The sequence below is a fragment of the Salarias fasciatus genome, chromosome 20, assembly GCF_902148845.1.
Source record: "Salarias fasciatus chromosome 20, fSalaFa1.1, whole genome shotgun sequence".
Classification (NCBI taxonomy): Eukaryota; Metazoa; Chordata; class Actinopteri; order Blenniiformes; family Blenniidae; genus Salarias; species Salarias fasciatus.
The window spans coordinates 11877105-11899235 of NC_043764.1; the positions used below are offsets into that span (position 1 = coordinate 11877105).

General features: G+C 45.1%; 3 protein-coding genes across 7 annotated transcripts in view; 2 read left to right on the forward strand and 1 right to left on the reverse strand.

The window, feature by feature from the left end:
• The window catches only part of LOC115407567 (arf-GAP with coiled-coil, ANK repeat and PH domain-containing protein 3), a 59319-nt gene extending 58120 nt beyond the window's left edge, over window positions 1–1199 (forward strand). For all 3 annotated transcript variants that reach the window (XM_030117955.1, XM_030117957.1, XM_030117956.1), the window contains exon 25: window positions 890–1199. In XM_030117955.1, the coding sequence (XP_029973815.1) occupies window positions 890–999 (110 nt within the window). In that variant the 3' untranslated portion in view covers window positions 1000–1199. The remainder of the gene's footprint in view (window positions 1–889) is intronic.
• Window positions 1200–2765: 1566 nt separating this feature from the next.
• On the forward strand, window positions 2766–14126 carry hipk1a (homeodomain interacting protein kinase 1a). Of its 3 annotated transcripts, XM_030117951.1 has the most exons (17): window positions 2766–3182; window positions 3789–4531; window positions 4855–5228; window positions 5301–5424; window positions 5590–5709; window positions 5790–5876; window positions 6044–6225; window positions 6301–6451; window positions 7818–8022; window positions 8110–8228; window positions 9102–9239; window positions 9982–10136; window positions 10228–10380; window positions 10797–10961; window positions 11076–11266; window positions 11422–11552; window positions 11925–14126. In XM_030117951.1, exons 1-17 carry the CDS (start codon window positions 3143–3145, stop codon window positions 12372–12374), a joined length of 3528 nt encoding a protein of 1175 aa, XP_029973811.1. In that variant the 5' UTR covers window positions 2766–3142; the 3' UTR covers window positions 12375–14126. The 3 variants fall into 3 exon arrangements, with proteins under 3 accessions (XP_029973811.1, XP_029973812.1, XP_029973813.1); XM_030117952.1 differs by lacking the exon at window positions 9102–9239 and having other exon boundaries at window positions 2767–3182; XM_030117953.1 differs by lacking the exon at window positions 9102–9239 and having other exon boundaries at window positions 2767–3182; window positions 9985–10136.
• A 900-nt stretch (window positions 14127–15026) lies between these two features.
• Window positions 15027–21738, reverse strand: sdf4 (stromal cell derived factor 4). The gene is made up of 7 exons (XM_030119388.1): window positions 21449–21738; window positions 19650–19947; window positions 18700–18836; window positions 18506–18619; window positions 18223–18381; window positions 16489–16664; window positions 15027–16320 (listed from the first exon to the last, which is right to left on the reverse strand). Exons 2-7 carry the CDS (start codon window positions 19943–19945, stop codon window positions 16144–16146), a joined length of 1059 nt encoding a protein of 352 aa, XP_029975248.1. The 5' UTR covers window positions 19946–19947; window positions 21449–21738; the 3' UTR covers window positions 15027–16143.
• Window positions 21739–22131: the final 393 nt, after the last annotated feature.

Consider the following 22131-nt stretch of genomic DNA (forward strand, 5'->3'; position numbering starts at 1 on the left):
AGGGATAGTGCTCAGTGAACACAGATATAATGATAAATCAGTCAGAATTTGCTCAAACAGGCTTGTTTCCATTTGTGAAACTGGCAATCTGAGTTATATACAAAGAAAACTTCATATTCAGTATCTTAAAATTTTATTTGTATATTACTTTTCACGACCTTCCATTACAACGCATCTTTTTTTTTTAAAAACCCAGTTAAATGTAAACAAATTTTGCCAGAAAAGCTGTAGAAAAGTGACTGAGTGTCTTTACACCATCACTGTTAGAAGTTTCTTTCTCAACATTAAATCTTAATTTAACTCCATTTTTAAATTAAACATGGTGAACTAGCTACTCTTTGTGCCCAAACCCTGCGCTCCATGAGTCAGTTGTGTCACAGTAACGCGACAACAATACAGCTATGTGAATGCCGATAAATTACGTTTTAACTGTTTTGTTTTTTGAAATTACAAAATAGTTGATGGTCTCTGCTTGAATAATGTTGAATAATAACACTTGAATAGCTTTGTGATGGTGAAAATTGAGAATAATCAGTGGTGGTTGGGATAAAGGGGCAAAAATAAAACCTACAAGAATCTTCAAGAAGACTTGAACTCTTTCTGGCTCAAACAGAAACACAAACAGAGCAAAGCCCAGGAATGTCCATCCCCTCTTCTTATAATTGGCAGAGCCTGGGAGCCGCTCAGCAGCACAAAGGAGTTCAGCTGCTTTTGTTGTGGCTGTAGATTTAGTGGTTGCCATGGAAAAGTAAAAGCTGAGTATTTAGAAAAGTTGAGTAAAGTTTCTCAGCTCTGTGAAGGATGTTTTTATTACTGTTCAAAGAAAAATAAATGAATATCTGGGTTTATGGAAGGTTTCATTGATATTTCCTGTAATGTTTTTCTGCAGCTGGAGACGCCACGTACCTTGACATCTTCCGAGAATTCTCCCACATGGCCTCCCACAACCCGGAGAAACTAAAACGAAGGAGCTTGCACTTTCGGCACTCTTTCAGGTAGTGGGCTGGCCCTCTGGAGAGGAGGGGGAAAGTACTTGAATAGCGTACCTTCGGTCACAGCAGGGGTCCAGCGACAAGCGATGGAGAGGAGAGGCCTGATGCTGTCAAATATATTCCACTATCATCATCGTATACTACCTGATCAGTTTCACACCGCGGAGAAATCTACAAAAAAATCAAACTTAAAGTGCATTAAGAGAGCAAGAAGTTAAGCCTAGCTGCATTATAACGGAAATCAAACCTTTATTTTGATAGGATTTTGTTGTATGAGGATCTGCTGGTCTTTTCCTCCAATTTGTGTCTATGAATACATCAATACTGCTTTTGTACAGTGTTAGATTAGCACTTGTTTCTTTTCCAGTGGTGAAAATCGTTATTTGCTGAAGGAATCCATACATAAACATAATTTCCTCTATGTGTACTGCATGCATGTAGTCCAGTTACATTTCATACTCATACTTGAATTCAGTTATCGTATAAAAGTGTCATTAGTTATCATCATCTTGAAGTCTCTTGATGAGCTTCAATATGAAATCGACTTTTGTTGTTGCTTTTTATTTTCCCATCGACTATGCTGGTGTAGTCTCTTTGTGATGCCATGTTCAGATGTACCACTACCAAATGCAGTGCTCATGTTCCTGTAAACATGCTGTAGAGGCAAATAAATGATAATATATCTGAATGAATGATGACCTAAAAATAAACATGGTCTGTTTTCTTCTCAATGATGCAACAGCGCCCTCTTGTGTCGTAATGAAACATAATCCTTTATGTGGAGAACTGCCAAAAAGAAATCCCCAAGCAACACACACTTATAAAGTGATTCTAAATGACACAAAGAAAGCCCAAATAAACCCAATAAACATTAAATGGCCATAAATGCATACAGTGTTGACAAAAAAAAACTAACAAAGTGTAACTAGAAAAATAGGACTTTTTTTTTTCAAAATGCAGACAAAAGGCAAACAAGGTTTAATATATTCAGACACAAAAAGCACCAGGATCCAGTATTTTCAGCAGTCTGTTTTTCTCTCATTTCACATGACCATCTTAAAAGCTTAACAGAAGCCATTTCAACACATTGAGGTGCCTACCCAAATTAGATATCAATATGCTGTGGCAACATTGTAGAGGTGTATCATCAGACTGGACGAGAGATGTCACCAGTTCATCACATGACAATCATTAAGGACAGACAGTCACACACTCACAGTCACACCTACCAGACATTCTGGGTCTCCAATTTCTCTGAAGTACAATCTTGAACGTGGAAGAAAACCTGTGCACACACAGGAATATGCAAATTAAGCACCAATTGCAATTGTGCAGTGTTGATTCAAAAAAGAAAAAAAAAAATCTTTAAAAACCTAATCTTGTTTATTTGGAAAAGCAGTATAATAGAACTATAATTTCAATATGTTGTGCATGACTACAACTGTAAACGTGACACAAAGAAGAAACTGCTCTATGAATAGACACAATTATTGTCAAAATAAAAAAATTAAGGTTAAAATAACCTGAACTCCAAAATTCGAAGGACAAAATAATCAAAAATAATGCATAACACGTGTGTTTCACCTGAGGAGGGGAGGGAGGGCTTCCCAGTGGAGAGCCCGGGTGGCCGCCCTTCAGGATTTATCATTTTATTAAAGAGGGATTCTGGCGGCTCGATCAAAGACCACACTTCAAACAGGGGACGCCGCTGACGTCGGTGACGTCGGTTACGTGTTCGGTACCGGAAGAAGAGCGAGCAGACGGTCCATGATGATGATGATGATGATGATGATGATGGACCTCCGTCCGCGCGGCGCAGCTCCTCCGGCTGAGGTGTGACATTATCAGCCACGCGATGCTGAATCCGCCCGCTTTTCCTCGGGATGTGACAGCGGACGGATGCTCGTGGCAAGCTAGCTAGCTGTTAGCTCAGTTAGCACCTCGGAGCTCCAGCAGGCTGCTGCCGCTCGGAGCTCCAGCGAGGCTGCGGCTCCGGGCTCCGAGCTCCTCCTGGAGGCTGCGGCTCGGAGCTCCAGCAGGGCGGAAGGCAGCTCGGAGCTCCATCCAGCAGGCGGCTTGCAGCAGACCGGCTGATCCGCCGCAGCGCCGCGCAGAGCCCTGCGAAAAGGATGGGGACGATGAGGCCTTAAATGTCAGATCAACATCTGTGTGAGCAGTCATCGGATACAGGTACGAGCACCAGCGGCTGCTCATCACAGCGAGGCTTCACTAAATCTGTCTTACAAGTCATTTTTAATAATCATTACTCATAATATTAACGACTGACATTTCAGTACAGGACAGAAATAGTTACATTTTGTGTAATAAAAGCAGTAATTACAATATAACGCATCTAAAACCTCCTCAGATATTTTACAAAAAACAAAAGAAAAAAACAAAAAAACAAAAACAATCCAAGACACGGTATAACAAAACATTCATGCACATTTGCATTTTTTAAGTCAATCAAAGTGATCTTTAGTTGAGATTGTGTGGTGATGCCCGAAACTGATGATCATGAATTAAATTAATAACCATAAATTTTTCATAGTCTGTATTCTCCAAAAGTGATGTGTTTATAATGCAAATGACTGCAATTATTGTATTGACAATTTGTTATTACTAATGTCAATGTAATGCATAGTGCAAAAGACTGACTGAACTGTGAGAGCTTCAGTTTCCACCGACTGTGCATTCATCAACAAATTCATAAGCTCAGTCCAGACTTTAGGTCAGCCCGGTTGGTGAGTGCTGGAAGCCTCGTTGATGCCTCCTCCTCATCCTTGCTCTCCGCAGCCATGGCGTCGCAGCTGCAGGTGTTCTCCTCCCCCTCCGTGTCCTCCAGTGCCTACTCCCGTTCAAAGAGGCTCAAAGTGGAGAACCCGTCCTGGGACGTGTCCAACCAGCTGGGAGATAATGGTTACTACGAGCAGAGCTCCTCCCAGGGCGCCGCACCCTCCACCTCCGGCTCCAACTTCAACCCGGTGTACGGCTCCGGCCCGGGGCACCCGCCCACGGCGGGCTCCCGGGAGCAGACGGTGGTGCGGGCGGCAGACAGCACGGGCAGCCTTCACGGGCCCCCCTCGTCCTCCTCCTCGTCCTCCTCCTCCAGCCGTCGCGTCAAGGATGCAGAATCCTCCTCGCAGCCGTGCGACCTCTACCACAAGCAGTACAGCCTGAAGAGGAAGAGCGAGGAGGTGGACAGCAGCGACAGCGTCCAGATCCTGGAGGAGCTGTCGGCCCCCGTGGTTTCCAACCGCACCGGCGGCGGCGGAGGCGGCGGCGGGACCACCACGGCTCAGTCCATAGCACACTCCACCTCCACCACCAAGAGCAGCACCTCCCACAGCGAGGGAGACTACCAGCTGGTCCAGCACGAGATCCTGTGCTCCATGTCCAACAGCTACGAGGTGCTGGAGTTTCTGGGGCGCGGCACCTTCGGACAGGTGGCCAAATGCTGGAAGCGAGGCACAAACGAGATCGTGGCCATCAAAATCTTGAAGAACCATCCCTCTTATGCTCGGCAAGGCCAAATTGAGGTAAAAATCCAACAATTCATCTATTCAGTCATGTCTGAATTGTAGGAGAAGGAGTCTGTTCCATCATTCATCAGGCAAGGAGCAAGTTGATATTAAAATATGTGTCTAAAATATAAATTATGCATGGTTTGGTTTATTTATAGTTCATGAAGCACCCATTATTCTGTTACTCCCCACTCTGTGGTGTAGTGATTAGAATTCTTTCATAACAATAAGAATATACCCACTTCTATTCTGGATCGCACCTTGAGCGTATTAATAATTCAAAGGATCTCCTTTTATTAAATTTCCTGAACTGTCCCCCCTCCCTCCCCCGCCTGCAGGTGAGCATCCTCAGCAGGCTGAGCACCGAAAACGCCGACGAGTTCAACTTTGTCCGCTCGTACGAGTGTTTCCAGCACAAGAACCACACGTGCCTTGTGTTTGAGATGCTGGAGCAGAACCTTTACGACTTCCTGAAGCACAGCAAGTTCAGCCCCCTGCTGCTCAAGTGCATCCGGCCCATCCTGCAGCAGGTGGCCACGGCGCTCATGAAGCTGAAGAGCCTGGGGCTGATCCACGCCGACCTGAAGCCCGAGAACATCATGCTGGTGGACCCGCTGAGGCAGCCCTACCGCGTGAAGGTCATCGACTTCGGCTCGGCCAGCCACGTGTCCAAAGCCGTTTGCTCCACCTACCTGCAGTCGCGGTACTACAGGTGAGTGTCTCTGCTGCTCCTGCATGAAAACACCCGTCAGCCTGCCGTCTCCTGATTGTGTCGTGTTCGCAGAGCTCCAGAGATTATTCTGGGACTTCCTTTCTGCGAGGCGATCGACATGTGGTCTTTGGGATGTGTGATCGCCGAGCTGTTTCTGGGATGGCCTCTTTACCCCGGTGCCTCAGAGTACGACCAGGTCATCCGCAGCACTCTCACCCTCACTGAGAACACACATCTACACACAATCTGAACATTATTAATAAAGTGTTATGCAGACAACTAGGTGATTGATTTGATCTACTTTTATTTTGAGTTTTGATTGTGAGCTGAACAGGTCTTCCATCCCACTCTTCTCTCTCAGATTCGATACATTTCGCAGACGCAGGGCCTTCCGGCAGAGTACCTGCTGAGCGCGGGAACCAAGACCAGCCGCTTTTTCAACCGAGGACCCGACTCAAGCTACCCTCTGTGGAGGCTCAAAGTAAGAAACGAATCAAAGCGTAAGACTGAAGCATGAAGCACATGAACGGTCCGCTTACACCGCGGCGCTTCTTCCTGCAGACGCCTTCAGAGCACGAGGCAGAGATGGGCATCAAGTCGAAGGAGGCCAGGAAATACATCTTCAACTGTCTGGATGACATGATGCAGGTGAGGATCCGTCTTTGAGAGACTTCTCCTTGTTTTACATATTTAATCCTTCTTGTGTGCTTTCATTTTTCATGATGGAGATCTGACTCCTTTAACTAAGAAACATCAGTGTAGTAAATAGATTTGCTTGTAGATGAAGTCCGACATCTTGTACGAACTTCCCGCAGGTGAACATGACGAACCTGGAGGGCACAGACATCCTGGCGGAGAAGGCCGACAGGCGGGAGTTCATCGACCTGCTGAAGAAGATGCTGACGCTGGACGCCGACAAGAGGATCACCCCCATGAAGACGCTGAACCACCCCTTCGTCACCATGACGCACCTGCTGCACTTCCCCCACAGCTCACAGTAAGAGCGCGGAGCGCGTCTGCGTCGACTCGGCGCCGTCCGGCTCCTCTCTGACGAAGCCCCTATTTGTTCCAGTGTGAAGTCCTGCTTCCAGAATATGGACATATGCAAACGCAGATGCAGCGCCTTCGAGAACGGGAAGAACATGTTCGCCAGTAACAGCACGCCGAGCGCCGCCACCAACCTCACCGTCACGTTCAGCAGCCAGCTCAACCAGCACAATCAGGTGAGGAGTCGCCTCTGATCTCGCCTTTTTCACATCCATTAGGAAGCCTCCAAGACTTCAGTGACAGATTTGTAAAGCAGGAGCTCGTTTAACATCGACAGTTTTGCACTTTGAAAGACAAACTCTGATGTTTTCTTCTTTTTGTTGATCACAAGAAAGGATTTCTGTCTGTTCCTCTCTCCTCCTCTGTTGTGCCAATTTCAAAGATATGAAAAGTCCCAGTGTTCGCTCTCTCTCTCTCTCTGTCTCTCTCTCTCTCTCTCTCTCTCTCTCTCTCTCTCTCTCTCTCTCTCTCTCTCTCTCTCTCTCTCACATGAATCATTCCTGGAACAGTCGCTTTCCTGAATGTGTTAAGCGCCTCCATCTGGGGATACTTTTGGGCTAATTTCTGTGTTTACTCTCAATCAGACTGTCAAACACACGTTTAGAGTGAGTCATGCTCTTCTGGGAAGCTGCAGGAGCCTGATGCTCGCCGCCCAGATACACACAGCTCTATTAGAACTGGGGAGGAGACGAGTGAATTGGAAACACACAGCCACAGCGACCACAGAGAGTTGAAATTAACCATAATTGGACATTTAAAACCTCTGCCATCGCATGTTTCTGTTCTCTCACTGAGAAGTACATTTATTTTGCTGCGTCAGTTAGGAATTATGATTCAGTACCTGCAGCTTTATTTAGTTATTTTCAGTCTTTTTTCATATTGTAGTACCAATTCAGGTAGAAATATGTGTTGGCTTTTTTCACTCTTATCTTAATAATCAAATCTTTAAGCTCATCTCTTCAATAGATAGGTAAAATATAGTCTTTATCTGTCGAAGCTCATTTTATCATTTCAAATCAAGTTTTTTTTTCAAGTACAAAAAAGAAACAATTGCTGATATTTTTACATAATGATAGAAACATGACTGCTGTGTTGTCTTGGTGTTCGTCAGTCAGACTGCTGCTGGTACACAGCGGCGTTGTTGTGTTGTTGAGCTGTCAGCTCTGTGTGGGTCAGTCTGATGACTGATTCAGTCTAAATCTGGCTTCCAGGACAAACAAATCTGAGGCACAGTGAATTTGAAAGCAAGACTCGATGGTTAACTGTTTGTAAAATAATCACAGTGAGAGGTCTGAATCATTCCCGCTGGTAGCAGCAAAGACTATTTAAAAGAAATGGAAGAAATGGTAACTCATATGTTCTGTATATACATGTTTTTACTGAGTTAATGCAGGATTAATGAGGCTCTGCTCCTGTACTGATTCAGTTCTCAACCTTGTTGAGTTGAAATGCAAACTTAGCTGCTTCTTGACTTTGTTTTTATCTGCTGGATGTGTGAAATGAACACTTTCATCCTCTGTTCTCACGCTCTTTGTGTCTCAGATGGCTTCCACCGGAGGTCAGTCCCTTTCCCTGAGCAGCAACGTCCCGCTGCTCAACTACCAGCCGGGCCTCTACCAGCAGGCCACCATCAACATCCCCGGCCTGACCCAGCAGGGCGTCCCCCTGCAGACCAGGCCCACCCAGCTCTGCACCCAGACCGAGCCCTTCCAGCAGACCCTCATCGTCTGCCCCCCCACCATCCAGGGTGAGGAGGGAGGGAGCGGCTTCATGAAGTGTGACGCACACTCTTCTTCTTCTGTGATACATAAATGTCGTCTGTTTCGCCCTTCAGGTCTCCAAACCTCCAATAAGCCGTCGGGTTACCCCGTGAGAATGGACAACTCCGTCCCCTTAGTCCCTCAGAACCAGTCCTCACAGTCTCTGCACATCCAGCCCAGCATGCTGACACAGGTGCAACCCGCCGCGCACAGCCAGGCTCCACGCCGCCGTTCTTATGTCCAGTTACTGAGGGAGAGCTGCTGCTGGGGGATGGGTTCATAGAGCTTACTGCAGTATTTATGAAAGAGGTTTGAAAATGATTGAAGCTGTGAATAAGAAAACAAACAAACAAAACAGAGCCAAGCATGTCAAACAGCAGCTAATTCACATGTTGCTGTTTATCTTGTTTAATCTGTGGTGACTTCTGATATCTCAGCCTGTGAAATCTGCAGACTGCAGCCGTTCAACATGAGAAAAATGTTTCAACATTTTGAAAGATTGAGAACATTTTTTAAAAAATCGCAAATTTCATTAAGTTATTTTTGTTTTTTTCTAGCTTTTTTTGTGTATTTTTTGTGTATTTGTTTCCTTCTTTATTTCTTTTTTACATCTATCTTTTTCCCATTTCAGTCAGTTTCTTTCCTTCATTCTGTGCATTTTTTTTCTCTTTCCAAAAAATTCTTCCTTCCTTTCCATTCCAAAATCAACTTTCTTTTTTTCTTTCTTTGTCTTTTTTCATCCTTGCCCTCTGTCCATCTACATTTTTAAAAATATTTTCTTTTTTTTTGCCTTTCTCAAGCAGAAAATTGCTTCAGCGGAACAATAATAATCAGAAGCTGAATTCATCCTGGTTGTTTTTGGCTGAGACAGGCTGCTCAGTGCTGCCCCCTGGTGTTTGTGGCATAAAGGTGTTTTTAAAAAACACTAAATAGATGTAGACACGGCGGAGCTCTGTGGAAACGCTCAGTTTGAGTCTGCATCTTTGGCCAGAGCAGAGAAAGGAGTGGAGGTGGTCTCCGTGTGTCTGGATCTCTGAATGTGTCCGCTCCCTCCACACCTCCTCAGGCCTCCTTTGACCCGCTGCTGGCAGGCGAGCTGTACGCCTCCGTGGCGGGAATGTCATGTTTAGGCTCTGTCCGGCTGCCGGTGGGATGCAGGGGTGGCAACAGTGGCGGCTCAATGGATACGTTTACCTCCACGCTGGTAACCTCCCGGATATAACCTTTTAACCTTTTTTTTTTTTAATCTTCACCTCTCCTCCCCTCTGGACAGCCTGTGGCGGGAGTCGCATGTGCAACTCACCAGTCCTGTTTTGAGCTTTTTGCTTGGAATTTCTGCATAACCTTTGACTGCATTTTATCACGGCAAGCTACCTGTCCTGTTTTTAATAACACGTATCATCAGGATTTACACTTTCCATCACCGGGGTGTCATATTAAAGGATTTATTAAGATTTGAATGGGTTAACACATTTTAAGAAAACCACTAAGGCAGAACCTTTTCGTCAAAATATCTGTATCTTACATCTTAAAGACATTAATTTTTCTAAGAAGTATCGGTGTATTTAGGTTTTTCAGAATACATCAGTTAACTATTTTTTTTTTTTAGAATATACTCATCACTTGAAGGTAAAGAAAAAAACAGTTTTCCTGTCATTCTTTACAGGGCAGATCATACAGCAGTGAGAACTAACAGCTTTCAGTTTCAGGTTGGACTCTCTGCTCTCTCTGCAGGACTGAACGGCTTTAAAGTCACTTTTCACTCATTCCCTTCTCTCTTTGTGCAGAAATTTGTGCTAATAAAACTTTTCACTCGTTTCATTTTTCCTCATGCAGTACAGTTTGAACTGAAGCTTCATTAAAGCTGTTTTGTGTGGTTTTTCAGCATGTCTTTGTCTGTGTGTGTGTGTGTGTGTCTGTGTGTCTGTGTGTGTGTTTGCATGCAGCAGGGCTGGCCAGCAGGAACACAGCAGATCCTCATCCCTTCCACCTGGCAGCAGATGCCCGGTATTCCCATCCACAACCCGGCGGGGCAGGCTGTGGTGCCCGACTCCCCGCTGGGAGCTCAGATCTCGGACAGTCAGCAGGTGTCCAGCTGGAGGTGGGCCAAGCCCGGCGTGACTCCGCTTCTCATCTCAGTGCTCGCAGAGAAGTGTTTTTTTTTTAAATATTCTTTATTGATTTATCTCCAGAGGTCGTCACGGAGGCCAGTGTGACGCGGCGAGCCAGCAGGAGTCTGGAGCAGGTCGTCATGCTGGATCTCAGAATCACGGCTCAGGAGCAGCTTATCCCAGATCCCAGCCGGGCAAGAGAGGGAAGGGCCGACACCCCGAGAGCAGAGCCAGGTACACACCTGATTCACACACCCCTTTGAGGACGGCTTCAGATATTCAAAGAGAAACGTCACACCAAAATAAATAATGTTTTATGTCTTCATGGAGCTGTTTAAGCAGAACAGACTGATTTACTTTCACTGCTAAAGATCCTGATTTACATGGTTTAAGAGGTTGGAACGCAAAAAAAAAAAAAAAAGATAACATGATGAAACAGCCAAAGCAGCTAATAACTGCCAGAGAAGGCCATGATTTCTTAAGTAACGTACTTTAATTTCATACAACATTTCAACATGAACTACAGTTTTATTTTAAAATAAAAATGACTCTTTTAGACTCTTTTAGTTGAATATATTTAATCATTATAATTTCAGACAAACTTTTGAGTTTGCGTTTCTCCAGCTGAGGTTCTCTTCCCTCCCCTGCAGGCCGGTGTCGTCGGTTCAGTCCTCCTCTGTGGTCCACAGCTCGTCCCTGGCTGGCGACGTCTCTCAGCCCATCGTCATCTCTGACACGCCGAGTCCCGCCGTCAGCATCATCACCATCCACAGCGACTCGGAGGACGAGGACGAGGCAAAGTTCCCCGCCGCTCGGTGAGCTTTTAAGTCCACATCTGAAACTGCTGAGTAAAAACCCTTTCTCTCAGGTTCAACGTTGTTATTTCTTCCTTTCGGTGATTAGATTGCTTGTTTTCTTCTTTCCTGCAGGTCTGGAACGAGCCAGAGGACTAATGTGATCAGCTGTGTGACGGTGCACGACTCCCACGACTCCGACTCCTCCACGAGCAGCCCGCTCAGCCCCAAGACCTCCACCCAGCCCCCCAAGTCCCTGGCCATCATCATGCCCTCCGTGAAGAGCCAGCCTGGAGAGAGCACAACGCACAAGCCTCCGGTGGCAGGTGATCACACTGAACGGCCGCGAAGACGGGCTAATGGGACTCGCATGTCGTTCACGACGCTGTCCTGAGTTTTTCAGGATTAAGAAACACTCCTTCGGTAAATATGAGTTATTTATCTTACTGCTCACGCTGAAATGTCGCTGTCTGTAATTCAGAACAAGCCACGAGCGGCTCTGGGAAGTCCAAGAAGGCGGCCGCTCCGTCGTCCGGACGGACGGGAGACTCCGCCACAGACCGGCATCACCGCGCCGCTTCCAGCAGATCTCAGCCGCTCAACCTCAGTCAGGTATCAACTTTACGAACACGATAAGACGTGCTCATCGCTTTGTGTTTGTTTGCTTGTGGGGAAAAGTGTGGAACTGAACGTGTTTATGGAGGAAGTTATTAAATAAATTGGAGCAATACAACATATACATTTGGGAAACAGTGAAAAGAAAAAAATGCAAATCACAGGGAGGATGTTCAAGAACAAAGTCAAAGTTTTAGATACAACACAGGATATAATAAAGTCAGCAAATAAACGTCTTGAAGGGCCAGCTGTGAAAATGCCTCCTCAGATTTTTTTTGACGAACTAGCAAAAAAATGAACACAATTCCAAACACAGCAAACTGTTTCCGAGGTGGAGCCTCACATTCTGCCTCCCTGTCGTGTCCTCAGGTGCAGCAGTCCGTCATGACGTCCTCCCAGGATCCGAGCGGCGGCGGCGGCTCGCTGAGGCGGCAGCCCACCTACCCCCCTCCCGTCTCCTCCCACTCGTCCTACCGGCTCCATGAGAGCACCCTCTTCACCTCCACCCCCAACCTGTACGCCTACCCGGCCTCGGCCGCCCTGGCCTCCGTGTCACAGGCCGTGGATCAGATGCAGGGCGGCTCGTCGCGCCACGGCCGGGCGGGCGGGGCTTACCCCTCGCTGGCGCTCTTCCAGAAGAGCGGCGGCTTGGCTCTGGGCGGCCCGGCCGCGGGACAGTACGGCGGCGGCGGCCACCACCATCAGCAGCCGCCGCCGCCACCTCCGCCGCCGCAGCAGCAGCAGCTGGCGGTGCAGCAGCCTTTCCAGCGCTCCGCCGCAGCCTACCAGAGAAAACTCAACCAGTATCCCTACCTGTGAACGCTGAGCAGCTACACTTGAAGGACCGAACCCAGACCGGACCAGACGAGCACAAGCTCATCGCAGGACGCTGTGATCGGACTCGCTTCCAACTTGACGTTTCACTTTGATTTCCCACAGTGTCTTCATATGTGTTGTTTTTAACCTTTTTCTTGCTCTCTGTGACCTCAGTGTTAACGGCTCTGTGACATTTGTTCTGATTTCAGGCCCATTCACACACACAGCTAGTTCTACACATGCGCGACGAGTTCGACAACAACAATAATGCTGTTTTGCTGGAGAAGCGCTGTTAAATTCAAGAGTAAACAGTACAAAGTGCACATTTACAAGGCCGTCTTCTAGATCGCATGTGGAGACACATTTCTAACATACAGCAGATATTAAGTGGGCAATGAAGAAAGACAGTTTAAAAGAGCTTAAATGTCTAACTATTGTCTGCATGCGAGCGTGGATGGTTGTTAAAAAACAGCACCTACTAGTGGTCCGACATGCAAATAGCACTTTGAAAACATTGTCATCTAAAACCAAATGCAAGGTTTTTTCCTGCCGATTGTCATCATGTAAGCACGGCCTTCAACAAGAAGTGAATTACTGCTGTGTTTACATGAAATATACATCGTGCAGGAGCTGTTTTTTGTCTCTATAGCACCTAAACTTGATGGACCGTCAATACAAACGTCGATATTCTGCACAGGTTTTCTCCACCTTTTCCTCGATAAACGTCGGCTGAGAGCCAGACAGAGTTTAGAGTCCTTAATTCAGCTCACACGCATGACTTTAGACTCTCAATCCAGAAAACCCCGTGCAAGCACATGGAGAACATGCAAACTCCACACTTCAAAGCCAGATCCTGGAATCAAACCTTCCCGCAGCGAGGCCAACCACTTCACCAACACCTCAAGATAAACTGACAGGCCGTCATGTTCAGATCATTTCATGTGAGACGTGTTTCTAACGACTGCTATGCTGCTCGATGAAGAACTGTTTTTAATATCAATATGTTAGTTTGAGGCGGTTGCTTTCAGATTTGATTGTCTGCACATTGTGATAATTTTGGTTAATAATGTGTTTCATTCATGAATGTAATATGTGTGTGTGTGTGTGTGTGTGTGTTTTAACTGTGCTATACAAAACAAGTGGAAAACATAAGCTAAGTACTGTACTGTATAATAATGCGTCGCTGTGTTTTCCATGTTACTTCTGTTCTAGTACCGACTATCGACTGGATTATATTTATATGTTTAGTATGTCGACTGATTTTAATATTAGACGATGATGAGACTTTTTTTTTTTTTTTTTTTTTACAATTTTGAAAGTTACTGTTAAGGTTGCATGTGTCTGACATGGAGTAGCATTCAGGGGAAGTCCGTAAACCGCAGCGCTGGCGGAGGGATTAGTTATTTATACGACGGATCGCGTTAAAAGTATGGACGAAAATGTCAAAGTTTGTGTCTCGTGAAGTGATGTCTGTGGAGTAACGCGTGCACATTAAATCCGATCTAATACGTTAAAAATCATTTACATTTTAAATCGATTCAGTGCTGCATTTGAATTGTGAATAATCCAATCGGATGAAGCTGATTTCTAGAGAATATAAATTTGATGTTTGGTATGTTACTGCTTCTAAACAAATCATTGGTTTGGTGAAGCGATGGTTGTTTTTACAATCCTGCTGTGTTGTGAAGTGCTACATTACATAGAACACACGATGAACCTTAACCCGTATATACGCAATAAAGTCTTTTCAAAACAGACTTTGGGATCTGGAAATTATTCAATGATCAAAACTCAGCAGAACAGGAGTCTGTAGAAAAACCTGCCACTTTACCAAAAACGTAGGATTTTTATCATGTCTCATTTTGTTGTGAGTCCCGTCCATTCATCTTCTAATCCAGATGAATCCCAGTGAACTACGGGTGAGAGCAGGCCATCACAGTAAACAGGCTCATAATCACACCTAGGGGCAAGTTAGGGTCACCAATGAAGCCTCATGTATGTTTTTGGTCTGTGGGAGGAAACACACACACACACACACACACACTCTGGGAGAACATGCAAATTCCACAAAGAAAAGGATCAGCTGATGATTCAAACCAAGACATTCTCGCTGTGAGGTGACAGTGCTAACCACTGCACCACCCCTCTTTGGAGTCACACCAGTAGAATTACTGTTTATGGGAATAACTGCTGAGCAACTTCAAACCGAGTTGAGAATTGTACAAAATAACACCGAATATACCACCTTCGTGAGGAACTGGCAAGTATTTCAGATTGCACAAAATACCAAGAGGAGTTTACTCTAATACAGTGTGCAATGTCTTTAGCAGAGATGCTATTATTGTGCCGAGACGTTTCCTCTGCTGGCCCCCCCTCAATTTTTATCAGCAGATTGGATCATAAGATTTTTCCTGTGTTGTACCTTAAACCGAAAAAAGATTGAATACAAATAAGAATTGACAACGAAGTAAGGCTGATTTGTTATGTTGGTATGTTGTTGTGTTCGTGGGGACTCAATACTCCAGTCAGTGTACGTAAGCAAACACTTTTCTAAAGGTTGCTCTCAAATCAACAGGCCAAATGTCTGCAAAACCTTCAGCTGAATACTCTGGTTTCCACATCACACTCGCAGTGACAAAATAATCCAGGTGCACATCATTCGATAGAAATCTTTATTGTTTACCGATATATTTGCAGTACAGTTTTATAAAGCTGTCACATTCTCTTATCATAAATCTTATGTTACAATCGGACCGAGGATTGAAGCGGCTGCAGCGGGATGCTGCACGTTTCCACAGGTTCAAGCTCTATGTGACTCCTGCTGCCTGCACATGCATTTGGATTAGATGATGCCATTCAAAAGAGTAGCCTGCGAAGATGAGGAGGATGATGATGATGCCAGGTTGAAAACGACTGTACGCCTGTGACGTTTTAGAATGGAGTCAATCAGATGAATAAATAAATCCACCAACATGAAAATAAAAGCAAAAAACCTCTTGCAGTGAGTAGTGTTGGTAGCTGCTGAATGTTATTAAGGTGCAATTCTCTACAATATTAATAATAACACCTGGAATTTTCCTTCAGTTGGTCAACGATCCCACATTTTTCTCATATATTAATATTTCCCTACATTTTAACAACAGACACACTGCTAAATTACCCTGAAAGACACTCTGAGCTATGTTGGCTTATTTTATGCTAATAAAGTGGCTTTTAAACCTTATTACTGTGATCGGACGGACGGCACACAATCACTTCCCGGCTGACGAATGTAAAACGTAACTGTGTGTGTGCGTGCGTGTGTGTGTGTGTGTGTGCGAGATCTCTCTTTAAGGGTTGCATTATTCAGCAGAATTACTGGGCCTCAGGTGTTCCCTCTCTCAGACACGAGCACAAATATTTACACTGGAAGCAGACGAGTCTCCGGACGTCGCCGCGGGGTTCTTCTGCATCGTCAAAACGGAATCTAAAACTTCTCATATATACACACGCTTCACGATAAAAACACAAACGAATTTGGATTCGATGCCGCTCTGCTCAGATTGATGGGAAACATTTTCACGTCCGGACTGTCCAGAGGCAGAGCGTGTTGACTGGCGACGGTCCGGAGCTGAAGCAGGGGGGCGCTAAGTGGCGTCCGCGGCGAGAGAGGGGCTCGACGCGAGGCTTTTAAACACAGAACTGCACACTGGGATATCTTATTACACCGTGCACGCCCTTCTCCTCCCACGCTTTGTCCCTGCAGGTGTAGGGAAGGAGGACAGGCGGCTCCTCAGAACTCCTCGTGCACGTTTCTGGCGTAATCCATCAGCTTGCTGCCTGTGAAGTATTCGCTGTATTTGAGGATCTCGTCCAGCTCCAGGCTGCGGTTCTGGTTCTCGTCGGCGACGGCGATCATCTGCCTGGCCTCGTTCAGAGCGTTGTGCTCATTCATGGGGTCCATGTACTCCTGGGACATCAATCACAGGTGGTTCAGTCTTATTTTCACAATCACTCCGTCACATTTTATTCTGAAACTGAAAAGAGGCTTGCAGTTCGGCTCTCTCCAGTCCAACCTGTAATACCTGAATCTAAATCGCCACGCAAACATTACAGGAAAGAAGGAAAAACAAATCACCTCCAGCTCCTCCATGGTCACAATGCCGTCGGCGTCGGCGTCGATAACCTCCTGGAACTCCTTCTTCCTCTCTCGGACCCAGTCGTCGTCGATGTCCTGAGCCTGCTGGTTCTCCACCGTGCCCACAGGCAGAGAGATGAACTCCGACAGCGTCAGCTTCTTATCACCATCCTGGTCTGCAAGAAGAGAGTGAAGGCCGTCAGCTTTGTAATAATAATAATAACAATAATGCATTGGTTTTATATAGCGCTTTTCAGGACACTCAAAGATGCTTTACATTGCATTGCATTATTCATTCTCTTCATACTGGGTGGTGATAAGCTACTCTTGTAGCCACAGCTGCCCTGGGGTAGACTGACGGAAGCGAGGCTGCCGATCTGCACCATCGGCCCCCTCCGACCACCACCAACCATTCACTCTCACAATGCGGGAGCGGGGATCGAACTGCCAACCTTCCGGTTATAAGACGACCCGCTCTACCAACTGAGCTTTAGCCCTAAAAACATCAACATGTCCTAACTGAGACAAAGCAAACCTATTATGTAAAGCTTCAAGGCTACGTTATCCGAAGGCCAGCTCCTCAGGAGATGCTGAAAAGTGCAAACAGTTCTCTTTCAAATCGTTCACAGCTTCACCACACACGCTGAACAATGCGAGGTTTGGGTTTGTGCACAACGATAAGAAATGCTGTGAATGAGAGGTGACATTGAAATACTTATAATTTTGCAGCACAGATATTCAACAGCCAGCTCCATAAAAAGTAGGGCTGAACGATATATCGTTATCATATCGATATCGGGATATGAACATTCGGGACATTAGTTTCTCAAAATCAACGATATCAAGATTTCCCCTGCTTGCCCTGCATGTAAGCTTGCCCATGCACAGGTAAGGCCAGCCAATCACAAATCTCGTTTAATGGTTGACAGCTGATGGCAGAGGGCGGTTGCAGAATCTGCACAAACGAGTTTGGTGGTACTGGCAGTGAGTTCTCATAAATAAAACTGCATTTTTTTTTACATCTTTTTGTATTTTGATGTTTTTATTTTTCTGAAAAATGCTTAACTTTCACTGAATCCATTGTAATATATCGTATCGATATCGAGATATCTGGCATGGATATCGAGATATGAAATTTTGCCCATATCGTTCAGCCCTAATAAAAAGGGAGGATAACGCCTTTCTCTGACGCACCCCGCCCCAGACGGGCCTGTCACTCCCTGTTCTGCTGTCCTGCCTCTGACACATGTGTTCTGTTGCCCTCAGTCTAGACTGGCAGGCTCTTTCTTGTGACTTTTGTTCTGAGCTGTCTTTAATGATATTACTGCAGTAGAGCTCAGTGATTTCAAACATAGTATTTACAGAACCTGCATGACAATTCAACAGAAGTGAAGGTCTAGACTGGCAACAAAGAAAACCTACAATTACAAACAAAAAAAATAAAGTCTAGGCAGAAAGCGGCAGCAAGCCTAAATTCAATGAAAGGCCCACCTGAGCAGGCGAAGCCGAGGACGCACAAATCTCAACAACTTTTGAATGCCAGTGTTGCTGGATGCCTTCGTTATGCAAATAAACTATCATCTTCTAAAATGCACCGATCTATCAATTTTAAGTGTGATGGTCCACAATTATGAAGCTCTTCTTACTGCTGCCAGGGTAAGCGTTCAACCGTCACTTACTGCAGTTTTGAGTCAGCGAGGATCTTATCTGAACTGCTGGCTGAGTGAAACGTACCCAAGTCACGCACAATCTCCTTCACCATGTACTTAAGCATTCCTCTGCTGTGCTCGGGATGCAGGAAGGACAGGAACTCCTCCTCGTTCAGCAGCTGGTCAGCGGGAGGGTTGTCAGCCTGAAACCAGCGATCTTTCAGGCTTTCCAACACCTCCTGGGCTGTAGTGGCGAGGAGAGGAAAAAAACAGTTAGACTTTTCTGTTTTTTTACATCTGAAAACCACAAGGATTTGTGACGGTGTTCAAAATAAGAAGTAAAGAAAGAGATATACTTCTGCACTTACTTTCCTCATCCAGTTTCAGATCTTCATTTTTCTTCATTTTCTCTGCAATTTCTTTTTCGTTTAAACCTTTGCTGGCCAGGAATTTAACTTTGTATTCATCCCACGTGACGTGACCTGCGAGGCAGAGCGCTGATTTAGAGTCACAACTCGACTGAAAGAGGGACTCAACACTGTGAGGAGCGGCGGACTCTCACCGTCGCCGTCCGGATCAACGGCTCGGAAGCTGTTCTTGTTCTCCTTGGTGGCCTCCTGGAAGTGCTCCTCCGTCTTCTCCATGATCCAGCGCTGCATCTCCTTGGCGCTCACGCTCTGGTCATTGTTGAAGTCAACTCTGAAGCGGGAACATTTTTGGAAGAAATTTAATTGTTTATATAATAACTATTTGCCATTAGTAAACAGTCAGGTGAACAATTACAAACCCTCACTAGTCTGCATTTATATATTTAGTTTAACCACACGGTATTCATTCATATGCAAAGTGGTTTAAGTGTCACTCAGCCTCAAGCTACTCATTTGTTCTACAGCTGAAGCCATTCTTTATGAACTGCTCAAGAGCACTGCAGCTATAAAAAAAAAAAGCTGGTTTCTCGCAAAACCAGCACGGCTTGTGGAAATATTCACCTGGAAAATGAAAACGAGGTGAAATGCAGGCTGTGTCAGGAAAATAACTGGCATGTAAAGTACTTTGCTTCGTCTCTCAAGGATTTGGGTGCCAACCTGTTCGGAACAATGGCTGCTGCAAGCAACACCACCTCCAGTCAGGCAGAGTGGATATAATCCACCCTGAGATGCTGCGACTCAGGTAACACGACTCATCTCCACAATGACTCGACAAAATCCGCTTTCATTGAACCTTATGCAGGAAGAGGCTTTGGGAACCTCAGGGAGTATGTTGAGCCCGAACACACAGCACTACATTTAGACTGTTTAGGTAAAGACCAACCATTGCACTGGTTGATATATGTTGATTTATGATATTTTCAGTGTAACTGGTTCCAGCAGTGTATTATTAGTGCTACAATAAACTCAAATAATTGACTTTTTCCTCTCTTGTGTTGCTAATAGTTTGTTAGAATAAACTCTACTCACATTAAAAAAAGATATTTTTGCTAAGGGCCGTGGGTTTTGCATATGTATGCCTTACTTGGTGAAAATTTCAATCAGCTTCTTCCTGTTCCTCCTGGGCTCGGAGTCCTCTTCAAACTCCTCCAACTCTTTTCCGAGGAAAACCTCCTGATGGAAGTCCTTGTTGAGGTGTCCGTCCCGCTCCAGCTTCATCCCGTTCAGGTGGTCCGGAGGGAGGATCTCATTTTCGTCCTTGCTGGATTGAGGCTTATCTTTGAGCGATGACATGTTGGCCGGCCGTGCGTTCACATGGACGGTGTGAAGCAGGACGCAGAGGAGCAGAGACGCAGAGAGCGGGTTTCTCCAAACAGCCATGACTGTGTGATGAAATGTAAAAGAAAATGATTAATAATGGAGAGCTGTCCATCCCGCAGCCTGTCTGTGGCCTGATGTCAGTTTGGAAAGATCCAAGATGCAAAACCGTTACATAGATGGGGATTTTTTTTAATCCTATTTTTGCAATAGAATATGACTTAAAGTAAAAATGCACCAATAGCAAATTTCATACATTACTGACTCCATGAGTTTCAGATCTGACTGCAGATGAGGGACTTTTAGCTGTTCCAGAGTCCAAAGTGAAGCATGACCGGTCCTTTTGCGGTCTGATCTCTTATGGGCTTTGGAGAGGCCTGCCTGAGGAGATCAGGCTCACAGAATCAGTGACCTCTTTCAAATCACTGCCGAAGACTCACAATCATAGACTGGCAACCATGTGATGGCTACTATGGTGTTATTTGAATTACCTTTAGCCTAATAACGTGCCCTACTTTTCATTTTTTTATTGTATCACTCTTGGTGCTCTGTTTATTGCTGTTTTTCTAAAACGTCATTCTCGCCAATCGTCAACGCCCATCGTAAACTTTTCATCTGAGCTCCATCAAAACAGTTTGATTCCTGGCACGAGTTAAGCTTGGGGGCCTTTCTGTATCGGGTTTGCTGTACTCTCCATGCAGTTTTCTCGTTAAACTTCCCATGAACATGAGATTGAGTTTAAATGCGACAAAAATTGCACATAGGTGTAAATATGTGTGCCTGTTTTTGCCCTGTGATGAATTTGTTGAACTGTTTCATTTGTAGCAACAACAACAACAAAATCTCTTGATCTAGTTTAGTGAACCTAAAGTCAATTTCTTAATTATTTCAAATACATCTAATCTCTTTGTGCAGTTGAAATGTGGATCTGTTATTCTTTACAATCATGCCATTTAAAGTTCAAACAACTCAAAACCGACTGAAAACAGTCAGCATGTTAATCAATATTTGCAGTGTGAAAGCTGGAGAGCTGAATGGACTATTAACACAAAGATTATACGAGTTTACTTAAGTAAGAACTTAATAGTTAACATGATTCAAACAATACCGCTTTACCTGTAATGAGCTAACACGGTATCACGAATACAGAATGTTACCGGAGTGCTTAAAACATCCTGTATTCACGACACCTGTTTTATTCAAAAGTAGGACACGCACATTGTTGATTAGATCGTATAAAGTTACACTTTTACCGATTTAGACGCTCCTGTTCTGAGGTGATGTCTTCGAACGCCACATTAGGTTAAAACATTAACCAGTATACTCAGTACCATAATAAACATTCATATTATGCTTTAATTCAACATTACCTAAAACTGCACTAACACAGTAAAATTATTCAATAAGGTGAAATAACCTTTAGCGCCTTGTTGGGTAGCTTGGGTTTGTTTTACACTGTGACGCTGAGCTAAGAGGCTAATACAGAGAGGTGCTACGCAACACCGAGTTATTAATGGGTCAAAATATTAATTAACGAATTAAAAAGGCCTCTCAGAAATACCAGACCTGCAAAGCGGCGGTCCCGGTGAGGCGGCTCCGGTGTGGCTGTCGGTTCACCGCAGTGAGCTTATCGAGCTGCTAGCGGCTAGCGCCTCCTCAGCCCAGCTGTCAGCCTCCAGTTCCGGTACACGTGGCTCCGACACCGCGCCCCCTCTTCCAGCGAGGAGCGAACAGCCGGACTACAGCCCCCCCGCAGAGAAACACAGCCAGCTGTGAAGCCCGACGCCGGTTGAGAGACACTTCTGTCGTGCTTCACACAGAATCTGCCAGAAGGAGAGGCGGATGGAGGATGAAGACTCTCTGAGAAACAAGTCACCAGTATAACATCCGGAAAATACCTTCAAAGTAAAACTGTTCTGACTTTGAGCAGTACAATGTTATGTATGTTTTATTTTTTTTAAATTCTCTTTATTGTCACAGGGTCCTTCTCTTTACAGAAGGATCCTGTGCATTTTCTGACTGTCTCCAACCAACAAGTTTTCCATCCATTGTAACCAAGACAGCATGTGAGCAGTGAAGCACAACCAACTCAGTCCTATCAGAAACAAAATGTAAACGGAGATGGCTCAAGAAACCAAACCTGGCTCCATGCTTTGATGAGTTGCAGCTGAGTAATTTGAAAAATGTAACAGTAGTTTTACAGAAGCAATTATTTTCAGTCCCTCGTTCTGCACCTACTCGTCACTAAA

Excerpts from the sequence above, each read along its gene's own strand:
- hipk1a (XM_030117951.1), top strand. The coding sequence starts at position 3,143 with ATGTCAGATCAACATCTGTGTGAGCAGTCATCGGATACAG. Across the intron at positions 5,877-6,043 it reads GTCTGGATGACATGATGCAG|GTGAACATGACGAACCTGGA; the intron begins GTGAGGATCCGT and ends AACTTCCCGCAG. Across the intron at positions 8,229-9,101 it reads AGCCCAGCATGCTGACACAG|GCCTCCTTTGACCCGCTGCT; the intron begins GTGCAACCCGCC and ends ACACCTCCTCAG.
- sdf4 (XM_030119388.1), bottom strand. The coding sequence starts at position 19,945 with ATGGCTGTTTGGAGAAACCCGCTCTCTGCGTCTCTGCTCCTCTGCGTC. Across the intron at positions 18,382-18,505 it reads TCTGAAACTGGATGAGGAAA|CCCAGGAGGTGTTGGAAAGC; the intron begins GTAAGTGCAGAA and ends TCGCCACTACAG. Across the intron at positions 16,665-18,222 it reads GGAGATTGTGCGTGACTTGG|ACCAGGATGGTGATAAGAAG; the intron begins GTACGTTTCACT and ends CTCTTCTTGCAG.